General features: G+C 40.6%; 1 protein-coding gene across 26 annotated transcripts in view; it reads left to right on the top strand.

Moving 5' to 3' along the window:
* ZNF438 (zinc finger protein 438) overlaps positions 1-12,128 on the top strand; it is a 498,265-nt gene that overhangs the window by 357,488 nt on the left and 128,649 nt on the right. For all 26 annotated transcript variants that reach the window (XR_009560622.1, XR_009560612.1, XR_009560604.1 and 23 more), the window contains one exon: positions 981-1,048. Coding sequence is in view for 14 of the 26 variants with exons in the window: in XM_060291846.2 (XP_060147829.1) it covers positions 981-1,048 (68 nt within the window). In the remaining 12 variants the exon portion in view is untranslated. The remainder of the gene's footprint in view (positions 1-980; positions 1,049-12,128) is intronic.

Here is a 12,128-nt window from a genome sequence, read left to right as displayed (position 1 = left end):
ACCTAAGGTCCAGTGTTTCGAAATATTGTTTTGTGTATTTTGTCTGTGTCTTGGTTGTTTCAGGAAGGAGGGCAAACCTGGTCTCTGTTGTTCAGTCTTGGCTGGAAGCAGAAGTCATGCCCTTTTATTTTACCTAGTTTTCTATTTTAAAAACATTTAAAATTTTCAATGGAAAAATTCATCAGTCTTTACCTTAATGGCTTCTGTCTTTGGCGTCGTGCTTAGAAACACTTTCGTGTTTGAAGGCTTACAAAAATATTTACCTGTATTTTTTCAAGGACTTTAATTGTCTTATACATTCAAATAGTTTATTAATATGGAACCCCGTATTCTAGACAATTTGGAAAGTAGCTAAAATGGAAGGGGAAACACCTGTAATTATATCACCAAGAACAAGGCTAATATCCATATTAACATATTTCCTGTCTTGCATTTTTCTGTGCCTTCGTTTTTTGTATAGTTGTTATCCTCGTGTGTATGTCATTTGGTGTGTGCATCTGGTACATCGTATCATCACCATTTTCCATGTTGTGACGGAATCTTCAAAATTGCATTTTAATGACTGAATTATGTTTCATCAAATGATTATATTGCAGTTATACTGCCTTTACTTATATTGTTAAACACTTTAGTTATTTCTTAAGCAGAATCTATAAAACATAATTATCAGGCAGGGCATTTTTAGGGAACCTTAACTGCCTACTTGCACATTTCCCTGACCCTACGAGGGCAGAGAGGCAGATACAGGGCCCTCTCAGTGTGTCATTGCTCCCTCCCCAAGCCCACACCAGTGCATTCAGTGAAAGCCTGTCTGTATAAAAACTAGAAGGAAAATAAAAACTTCAGTTTCCCAATAGTTCAGTCCATTCCTTATTACTCACATAGTTATAAATAAAAAGCTTGTAATTTATATTTTTCGTTTGTGTTAACATGGCATCTCAGTTATTTTCTAATTATTATTTGTGCTTGGTTATTTTTAGGCAAATTGTTGTTCAAGTCAAAGACATCATAATGCAGAGTGCTTCATCAGTACCACCAAAAGATCAAGGTAAGATAAGCCATGCCAGGGAAACCGGTAATGTGTGTGTCGTAAAGAGTTTTAACAAATGCATTCAACGTCACTGTCCTCCAACCATAAGGTGACTTATTTCCTGGAACTAAGAACCAAAAATCGAATTACATACGAAAGTTGATTTCTTTTGGTAAATGACTTGAGTGTCTGTGGATTCCTGGTTTATCAGACGACGTCCCCTTTACTGAGGGCAGCCCGTCTCATCCCACGTAAAACTCACAGACGCCAGCACCTCAGCTGGTAATTTAGCTGGCGCTAACAGATGCCAAATGAAGTTACAGAGCATTGGCTTTAACGAAGCAGAGTGACAGGTGTTCTAGTGAGAAGGATGTATACAGTATATGTATTCTTGCACACGTATGCGCACACAACACGCATGTAGAGAGAGGATGTTCGCTTATACATTTCTGACCTATTTCTTCCCATATACCCATTTAACAAAAAGAAACATAAAAGAAACCGTTTCCCCTCCATATGAATTTTGAAAAAGAAGATCATGGGTTTTTTTTTTTTTAGCAAGAGCTCCTGGACCTTTCAGGAAAGCCGTTTAAGGTGGAGATAGAGTCATTTCTGAATAAAGAATAACTAAATTTTCCTCAGTATAAACGGCAAAGTCTAACCTTTAAGAGGAATTCAAGTCTTTCCCTGGCCTCTACTGATTCTCTTCCCTACAGAAGGTTTGATGTGTGTGTGAGAAAAATAATGCCTTTAAATGATTCAAAACTGGGCTTCCTTAGTGGAAGGTGTAGCTGTTCGTGAAAGGAGGGCATTTGCTTTAAAGACCCCTGAACTGGAGAAAACACTCTTTGTCTGCTCTGCCAAAATGAAAGGTGGTGGCATAACTGTGAAGAGTGTGGCGTCTGTGTCTGAAAGTCATTTCTGCCCCTGCAGTGCATAACCTTGGGTACATCACTTGACCTTAACTTTCTCGTCTATAAATCCGTAAAATGAAGAAAGTAAGCCCTACGCTCTAGGTGATGTGGGGGTTGAAGGAGGTAATGCTGTAAATCACTCCGCACACGACTCCCCGCGGAGCGGGCCCTTATGAGGTGACGGCGCCTCTTGCTGTCAGGGGTGGTTATTAACACGTGGGCCCTGCCCGCCTGTGGAGGCCCACGCGGGAAGATGGGCACGGCTGCCTCCTGCTGGGGATGCCTCGCCGCCTTCAAAGGCCACGCGTGATCCAGGGGCGCTCATGGGAAGTGAACGCAGAGCAGACCCCCGGCTGGCTTCTCTTCCAGGCCCGTGGCCAGAGGGAGAGTAAGAGCCCTTGAGAATCGCACACGTCCTAGCCCCAGACACTAGGGCAAGAGAGCGGACGGGGCAGACGGGCAGGGAGAGCAGGCCCTCGCTAGAAGTTAGAAGTGTGCATGCCCGTGAGCGTTTCGGTGCGTGTCCCCTGGGAGATCTCTGCACTTGTAGCCGATCAGTGTCCGAGCTGGCCTGACCTCCGTCCCCTGAGCAGGCGAGGAGAGGTGTGGCTACTTGGAAGAGGGAGTCAGGAAAGCTGGGCCCTGGCCCGGATATAGCCCCAGCCAGCTGTGGGCCGCCAGGCCAGTTATTTTGCCCCTAAGCCTGGGTTTCTTACTAGCGAAGCCAGGATTCCTAGCCGTTCTTTCCCAGCTCTAGCAGGTTACGAGTCAGGGTGAGTAACTAAGCAACGAGCTGCTGGGTTTCTGGCTGACACAGGGAAGCAAAGCTTGTCTCCACTCACACCTCTTGCCTACTTCGCTCTCCTCAGGGTTTACTTTGTTTTGGTTTTGTGTCTGCCTCTCTGAGCTGCTGTGTAAGCTTAGTTATTACCTCTGTTGACTTGACCAAAGTAGAAGATGCCCTCACGCCTAGCGAGGATTCAGCAGCTCTCACAAACTCTGCATCAGTCTTTCCTGGGACCAAAGGTGTGTAAGCCCCAAACCCAGAATTTGACAGACAAAGAGATATAATAACTAAAAGACCTCAATTAATCGAGGGCCTCAGTGTAATAGTCACTCTACCTACAACTTGACATCCGTTGTTTTATTTAATGTTCACGATGTTCAATATAATCTTTATTTCTGTGGTTCAGGGAGATCAGGTTTTTTTTTTTTAACCAAGGTCACCAACCAGTTCAGTGACTGAGCCAAGATTTGAAGCTAGATCCATCAAAGTCCAAGACTGTTTGTCCCCTGCGTCATACTGTAAATTTATAAAGAAGATCTCTAATCTAGTTTTAGATCATCCCCCTTTTTCTTCTCTGATGAAACATTGTGCTTAATTAAATATATGAATACTTAAAGCTATTTCAATCCAAAGTAAGCAGAAATTAGAATTTGTATCGTGGGAAATTATATCAGTAAGGAAACCTATGAGGCCTAAGAATTGCCCGGTTATTCATTAATTTACTCATTTATCAATTGCTTTCTGTGTGTCCTGGATTACTATTCATATTTTTTAACAAAGAAAAATGCCAGATTTTTAAATTATGATTTTGTTTTCATTTCTTTCATCAAATGTAATCACTTATGGGACATGAGAAGTTTGCTGATCACATGTCATTCATTAATTAAATGCTGAGCGATTTATGTAATGAACTATTGATGGCTGTCTATAAATTACAGTACATTCAAATTTCAGATTTGTAAGCACATGCGCGTGCACACAGGCGCACACACGCACATTATACACGTTAACGTATGAAATTCAGGTAGGACATCACAGCAGAGTTGTGGAGCTTAAGAAAATCCATGGCATCATGTATGACACTATCTTCTAACAAAATTTCATACAGTGCAAGCAGATTTAATGATCACCAAGACAGTACTTACCAGGAACTATGCCCGGTGATATGAGGGATCCAAAGATAAATCAGACAGAAGCCTGCGCTCTTACAAGACACAAAATCCTAGTAGAACAGCAGACATGTGTGTAATTAACCAGAATAAAGCATGACAAATGCTGTACTAGACCTGAGTGTGACGTACTTGGAGAACAGTTGGTTGAGCCAGAAGTTTGAGGCTGGTCAGGAAACACGACAGGAGGTAGCGTTTGCTCAGGATGTGAGCACAAGTGTAGAAGTCAGTCAGGTGGGGTTTAGGGGTCACAGGATGTGGAGTAAAGCTAGGAAAGAACTAGAGGAAACTAATTAGAAATTCCAGTGCCTTCTATTTAAATGTTTCCTAATTTTGGATAAAGAAATTAACATTGTAACATCACTCAGATAATTTGTAGTATATTAAAAGCTTTCCATTATAATAGTGTTGTTATTATCCCTTTCTGTGTAAAAGTGTTACTTATAGAATCTCCAGAAGTTATTTTGTTACAATTTTCTATGTTCTCACGCATTCAGGATTTAGAGATAGGATTTATGGTTTTCCCATAACTTTCTTTTTTTGTTTGGTATTTTCAAATGATAAGCTAATAAAAATGTAAGGACATGTATTCTGTGTTGGAAAACAGCAAATTGTAGCAAGTGATAAACCATGTTTTGGAAAAAAAAAAAAAGGCATGAAAACAACATGATAAGGCCAACTACAGCCGTAACTTCCACTTTAAATTTGTTGAAGGAAAGAAAACCACCAGAGTGACTGAAAACGCAAAGGCATTGATTTACTTGCCAGATGAGGAAACACACAAGTGAGCAGCCTTGCCAAATGGTTCTGTTAGAGGGACAGTTTACGTTCGTTATGTGCCAGGAAGAAGTTGACTGTAGTTGTGCCAGTTAAGGATTGAAGTGAGCACCTTGGAGAGGGCAGGATGAGTGTCAAGTCCCCACACAGTTAATTAACACAAGTCCCACTGTTCATTGGTCAGAAAAGAGTCTTAGGTCCCGGGAGGGTCTGTTTTGCTGGAGCCATTCAAACCTCTTAGATACTCGCCAGCTTCGCAGTTCAGTTTTGCCATTTCCTAGGCAAGTGTGCTGTGAGTAGAAAGGTCTTAGCGGTCTTCTGACACTTTTCTCGGCTCTGTCATAACATGTGTATAGTTTAAACGTAGTTATCAAATTGTGAGCGCTGTTTTTGTCCAGTGAGAGCAAGAATAAATGGCGCTGGGCTTCCCTGGTGGCGCAGTGGTCGAGAGTCCGCCTGCCGATGCAGGGGACGCAGGTTCGTGCCCCGGTCCGGGAAGATCCCACGTGCCGCGGAGCGGCTGGGCCCGTGAGCCATGGCCGCTGAGCCTGCGCGTCCGGAGCCTGTGCTCTGCAACGGGAGAGACTACAACAGTGAGAGGCCCGCGTACCGCAAAAAAAAAAAAAAAAAAAAAAAAAAAAAGAGTAGATGGCGCTGAGAAAATGGCAGATGCTTGGAGGCATCTTACTTCTTTTGAGTAAGAAGTAGTCGGTCTTAATGACCCCCTTCAGGAACACTGCAGTTAGCTAAACGCGCTCTGTACCATGCCTACTAGCCTTCAAAACCTGTGCATTATTTAACTGTGAAGCCAATAGCCATTACTGTCTTTCATGTGAATTCAGATTTGGAGCTGTGATAAAAAAGAAGAAAAAAACCTAGATTTTCTGATTAGGTGAAATACTTTAAAAATAATCATGGCACAGCCTAAAAATATATTCTTATGTCTTAGAGACATAAAAAGCTGTACTTACATCTTACAGAAATAAACATTTTCGTATTAGTGAATATAGAATTTTTGAACTCAAGGAACACTTGGGGTAGGTAGTTAATAATGTTCTTTTTTTTTAAGTTTAGGAAAATGATCCTACTTATTTTAGACTCTTAGTATCAGTTGGGTTCTTTATGTAAACTTTTTAATGAATTTTCTGTTTTTGGCGGGCTTTTAAGCATCCTGGCATGTAGTGGTTTCTCAAATACATATTAAATTTTGTTAAAAGTGCTTTAAACTCTCAAACACTTTAAAAAAAAACATATTACTCAGGTGCTATGAAAAGATTTTAATCTTTGTTTTTTTATGAAACACCAAGCTGAAGTTGTCAAGTCTATGTGTTCACTTAACAAATATTTATTGCCTTTGGAGGGGCAATGAGCAAGGAGCAAAGGGGGAAAAAGGAAAACCAAACTAAGCTCTACGCTCTTATAGCTCAGTGTCAATGAATAAAACTGGGCTGTCTATCCAAGCAGGAGTTGACCTTTTATGAGGACTCAGCCTAAGAATGGCTTATGGTCTTGTTATCTAACTAAAGTTTCACCCTTCGAACATGGTATTGGAGATGCTTCCCGAGCTCCTTTCCTGTCTTTTGTCCTCTGCAGCCCTCTCGGTCTGGGGAAAGAACACCAAGCTAAGAGCTGGACAGCTGAGCTCTGGTTATTCTTCTGCCCTTCTTTCTAGGCTCTGTGATCTTGGCTAAATCTGTGAGCCTCAGTCCTTTCATCTTTCGAATGGGGATGTTAATTTTGCCCTGACACAGTCCAATGAGATAAGATACTGTTGATTCTCGTCACTTGCAGCCGTCACATTCTGTAAAGTCACCACAAACACTGAGTTAGCTAATACTGCACCATGGCTCCTACGGGAAATGCAGGGTTAGGTTTCCTGTGAGCCTTTGGTCATCTTCATGAGCTGTCAACACAAACCCCGGCTTTATGTGTGTTTCTGTTTAAAGACACCTCACTGAATGTATCTTGTTGATTCCTTGACATTAATTGGCCTCACAGACGCAGCATTATAACTCATGCCTGAACAAAGCTTGTCGAACACACGTATTTTTTTCCATGAGGCACATCAGACTCTTCTAATGCTTAGGAACACTGCACAGCATATCAGCACTATGCTCGAGGGCTGTTTTAAACAGTGAAATCACTAACAAAAAGGAAAAAAGTTAAATGTGGCGCTAAATAGACTGCAGAAAGGACACTTGTTTACAGTGTGGGAGCTGAAACAAGGCAGAGCACCAACTACTGCTAGGAACATGACACACACTTTTTGCCTGTGCATGTCTACACATGACCACGACAGTGCCACCAGTGTGGATTTGGGGGTTGCAAGTAAACTTTAGCAAGCAGGTGAATGCACAAATACAGAATCCGCAAATGTGGCTCAACCATGTATGAATGCCCTTTGTAAATTCATAGAGCGCAATAGAAATCTCAGAGTCAGTTACAGAATAAAAGTGCTTTCGGAACGCAGGTATAATAACTTTGTGTAAAGTTGATATGATCGGTGTCACGTTAATCAGGTAATAAGTGTATTATTTGAAAGTGACCACAAGTTCTTAGCTCAGTAAAGCTACAAAGACAACTCCTGCTGTGAACTCTGGCTCCTCAGGGCTCACATTTAATACACAGTAGCAGGGAGAAGCACTGTGACTTGTTGCTTTGCACTTAGTGGTTAAGGTGGCGTTGTGACCTCATTAAAGGCACGGAGGGCATTCCCTATGTTTTACCAAAATATTATGTTTCTAAATATGTGACATTCATATGGAAACATTTTGCTCTTAACTAGCGGTGTAAGTGCTGTTCTTGGGCTTTTGGTACCATTTTATGTTGCAGACCAAGTACAAATTGACATTTTCAAGCTGGTTTTGGTTAACTCCTTAACGTTGGAAATTGGAACTTTCCAATGTAATAACCTGCTGTATTAATATGTTACGCTGTTGACAGAAGTACAAATGGAAAACACACACATACCTACAGAAAGTTCCTTGTAGAACAAAATGGAAATGACTTGGGTGGCCTAAACCTTATCAGGTAGACCTCATATTAGGAGTTATTCTCCTATTTGAGATAAAATGCTAGAGTCTGGAATATCCTTTTTAGTAAATTCGGTTTATGAGTATCTCTGTTGTTTGAAATAGCCTGATTTCCACTGCTTAAAAAGCAGGCTACTCACCGGATCATCTCCTCTGGCCTGTATCAGTGTCACTGTAGCCACCCGGCAGCAGAGTCTGTCAGAAACTCCAATTAACCATGTAAATGTATTTCATAGCATCACATCTCACTTTGTCAGAACCCCTGCTGCCTTTCTATCATTAACATAAATGCAGGTGCAAACAGCATTTATGTACTTTGATAGGAAGCAGTTGGAGACATCTCACCGTGGGACCCAACATTTTCAGATTGTATACATCTGTTCAGATAATGTATGCGGCCCCAGCAACATGAACACAAGGATGGGAGCATCTGCCCCCAAGACCATTTGCCATATAGCAGGTGCTTACATCTTTATTTATGCAGATAGTTGGTGTGATAAGCTGAGTGGGGATAAAGGAAAGAATTTCGACGCGGTATTTAGATGTTATGCAAGCCAGAAGTATAGGCTAGGCATTTTATGTTTGTAAAAGTCTACTACTAATAGGAATGGAAATTTGTAAGTCTAGTCATGCTTTGAATGAACATCTTGTCTTTAAATTAATTGGCACCAAGACCCTAAAAACATTTACAGAAATTGCAATGTCCAACTTATATTAGAAACAGCAAGTTATTATTTTGGTTTTGATAAAGTAACTTTAAATGATTTTGAATGCATTTTGCTAAAAGTTCTGAAAGGAAAACAGTGCTCTGTTTTTTTCAAAAATTCTAATACTACTAAGAGAATCTTGTGATGATATTTCTTAAAATTGGAGAAAAAATGCAAATGTCATTAGTTTAAATATGTTATAAGATGTTCCATGAATATAAATTGAGTAAAATAAATTTCAAAGCATTAACATTTATAATATTTTTGTCAAAAAAATTTTTAATTTAAGCTGTATTCTAACATTTCCAACTAGTGATATTTAATTATAATTTATATTTTTATTAGGATAAATTACCTTTAAACACTTCATTTTCACAACTCTGTCTCATGGATCTGCCGTATTATATTCTCACAAGGGAAAAGCGTGAAGGAAACAAAAACTTATCAACCAAAAGCAAGACATTTCCAGATTTTATTTTCTATTCTCATTCACATACACACACAAGAAATCAGAATCTTGAAAGAGCTTGAACTAGATTTCATGTAGTCGGCAGTTCTCAAACATTTTAGTTTCAGGCCCCTTTACGCTCTTAAAAACTATGGAGGACTCAAAGAATATTTTTTTATGTCAGTAATGTCAAATGGGATTTACCATATTTGAGATTATAAACTGAAAAAATATGTATTTGTGAATTCATTTTAAAATAACAGTAATCTCACTACAGCTTAACATAAATAACATATTTTGTGTAATTGGCTATATTTTCCAAAGCAAAAAAATTAGTGAGAAGACTAGCATTGATTTATGTTTTTTGCAAGTCTTTAAAGTCTGGCTTCACTGAAAATGGTAGGAGTCTCCTATCTGGTCCTGCATTCAGTATGTTGTGCTATATTGTTTATGTTGAAGTATTTGAAGAAAATCCAGCTTTACAGTAACTGGAAAGGGAGGGAGTATTTTAATAGCCTTTTCAGATAATTGTGGATAATTTTCTTTGCTACTACACCAAAATGTGTCAGATAACTATACCTGAGTTTAAACGAGTCAGGTAGCAGCTTAAAGTTTAGTTGTAATGTGAAATTTGAAACCGTGTCAGTGTACTTCTTGTATTCTGTTACATTTAGGTCCATCGTGCAATGTGTATTAGAAAACAGTTCACTGAGTTACGCAGATCTTCTATATATGTCATTTTATACAATATTTTAAAAATCATATTTGTTAAAATAACCAGTAGTCTTACCTGAAAAATCACTAAGTCTAGGGAAGCTTCAATATCCTGGTGATGGATTCAAGTTGTCCAACATTCTGATGCTGCTCGAAAGCATGATTTTTATCACTGGCCATGGGTACTGCTAGATGTGACAAGGCTCGTTCATTCACGTCTGAGAAAATGTCTGCGAGGTACCCAGGTCTGAATATGTTCTCTCAACATATGTCTGTCAGATGTTCTTTCAAGTCAAGATGGTTATTCCATGAAGAGCAGCTAGTTCAGCTTCAGACCATCACATGAGCACTGTTCCTCGTGGCCACCGTCATGCCTCAATGAGCAGCGGAAGTGCTCTGGGGGGAATGAACCGTGTCATCGTACAGAATTTTTAAAAGGCCCGTAAGGATCAAGGTTTAAGAAAACTGAAATTTTATCCTGCGTTTTTGTTCTGCTGAGGGAGTATGGTGGCAAAGGATGTGGCTGCTTGGACAGTTTGCTGTCACTGCCTGAGTTCACTTTTATCCAATTACGTCCTTTGCTCCATCAATGCAACATGTGCAGAGGCCAGCAGCGTAGAAAAGGGCAAGTGACATCTTATTACGAGTATGAAAAGAGAGTGTGAGGACCCTCCCCAGGTTGGCAGACCATACTTTGAGAAACCGTGCTCTAGTCTAATCCTCCCTTGGTAAAAAGAGAAACTTAAGACCAGGAAAGGTTATGATCTCGCGCGGGCTCACTCCAGTAGTAAGTGAAAGAACCAAAGCCAGGCCTCTGTTCTCATTCTTGCATGTAATGCAACTCGTCTTGTTTACCCCGAGGAGCTTCCCCCTCACCATCCAAAAAAGGGAAATTCTCAGATGCTCTGTCAAGGTGACTGAAGGGGCAGGACTTACCACGTGAGGAATTGAGAAATTCTTTCAGCATTTTCAGACTTCTTCATTCAGTCCTAATGTTCTTCATTGACCTCAGTTTTAGAAGCAAGAGCAATAGGATTTGAAAAAAATCTGGGAAATTTATATTATAACTGAAATTATAAAAGACCTTAGTAATGATTTTTTTCCTTTCATTTTTGCTCATCATAAAAAACCTCTTTAAGTCGGTACCTAAAAGTGTTATTAAATTGATTGTGTAATTGATGCTTTAAAAAAGTTACATTTTGACATGGGCCTAGAGGGTTTGTTCATCAGAAGCTCTGTGAAAGGACACCGTGGAGTTTGGGATTAAAATATACACACGACTATATATAAAACCAACAAGTACCTACTGTATAGCACAGGGAACTCTCCTCAATAACCTATAACCACCTATAACAGAAAAGAATCTAAAAGAGAATAGATATACATGTATACGTATAACTGAATCACTTTGCTGTACACCTGAAACTAACACAACATTGTAAATAAACTGTATTTCAATAAAAAAATTTAAAAAAAAAAGAAGAGGAAGGCCACCATGGAAGAAGCCTGGCTTTTAAGCACTAGGGCACTGTGAAGGGACTCCCTCTGTGTTAATTTCCTTAAAATCTTAAACTTCCTGTAAGTCTCCAGTAGCCATGCTGTAGACTCCTGTTAGGAAAAGGAAGCGTGCGCTCTCTCCTGAGGGTTACACTCTGGTTGGAAAAGGTTAGTCAAAAGGATCTTCATTTTCCCAGCGTCGAGATGGTTGGTGTGGCACTCACAGCCACTGGAGGAGACCGACAATATAAACAGAGTCATCGCCAAACCCCTTCCTTAAGTTCGGTGTGTTGGAACGGAAGGAGAGCAGCTTTGGGGCCAGAGTGGGTTCACACCCATCTCTCACCTACCAGCTTGTGACCTCGCCAGGAAGTTTCAGTTCCTGCATCCGTGGCCCAGAGATGTTACTACCAAGAGCGGGTGGAGGATGAAATGAGATCATAGCTTAAGCACCGAATCTGACTCTTGACGGAGGGACATTTTAGTCCTTCACAAGGGGGTTTAAGGGTTTAGGATGAGGAAAGATAGAGTTAATAAGTAGAAACGGGGAGCATATACTCTACCTATGGTAAATTTTCTCACAAAGAAAAGAAAGGAGGTAGGGCAGTAGCTTGAAGAGGAGAGAAAGCCCAAGGATTATTTATGGTTGTTGGGTTTGTTTGTATAGTTTCTTGTCCAGCAAAAGCACAGGAGAAAGCAAGACAATACAGCCGAGAGCTATCAGGTCACTCATTTAGTGAATAACGTATTGCCTGATGGCCACGTACCAGACAGGGACTAGGGACCAAGGTCCTGGCAGTGAACAAAGCCAGCCCCTGCTTCCTTGGAGCTTACATTCTAGTGGGAGGAGACAGGTGATATAATGTCATTATAAACATAAGTGCTGTGAAGGACAATTAAAGAAAACAGTTGAGCGCCTGGGGTGGAGCACAGCCTTCAGGTGGGATGGTCCGGAAGGCCTCCTGAACGCCCGGGGCTCGCTGATGGTGTAGGAGCCCAGAGGCAGCGGAGGGGCCTGGAGACAAGTGTGGGTGCAGCAGGTGTTGGGAACCC

The sequence above is a fragment of the Globicephala melas genome, chromosome 2 (assembly GCF_963455315.2).
Source record: "Globicephala melas chromosome 2, mGloMel1.2, whole genome shotgun sequence".
Classification (NCBI taxonomy): Eukaryota; Metazoa; Chordata; class Mammalia; order Artiodactyla; family Delphinidae; genus Globicephala; species Globicephala melas.
Note: the sequence above shows the minus strand (reverse complement) of the source record. Positions and strands in the feature narration are given on the sequence as shown.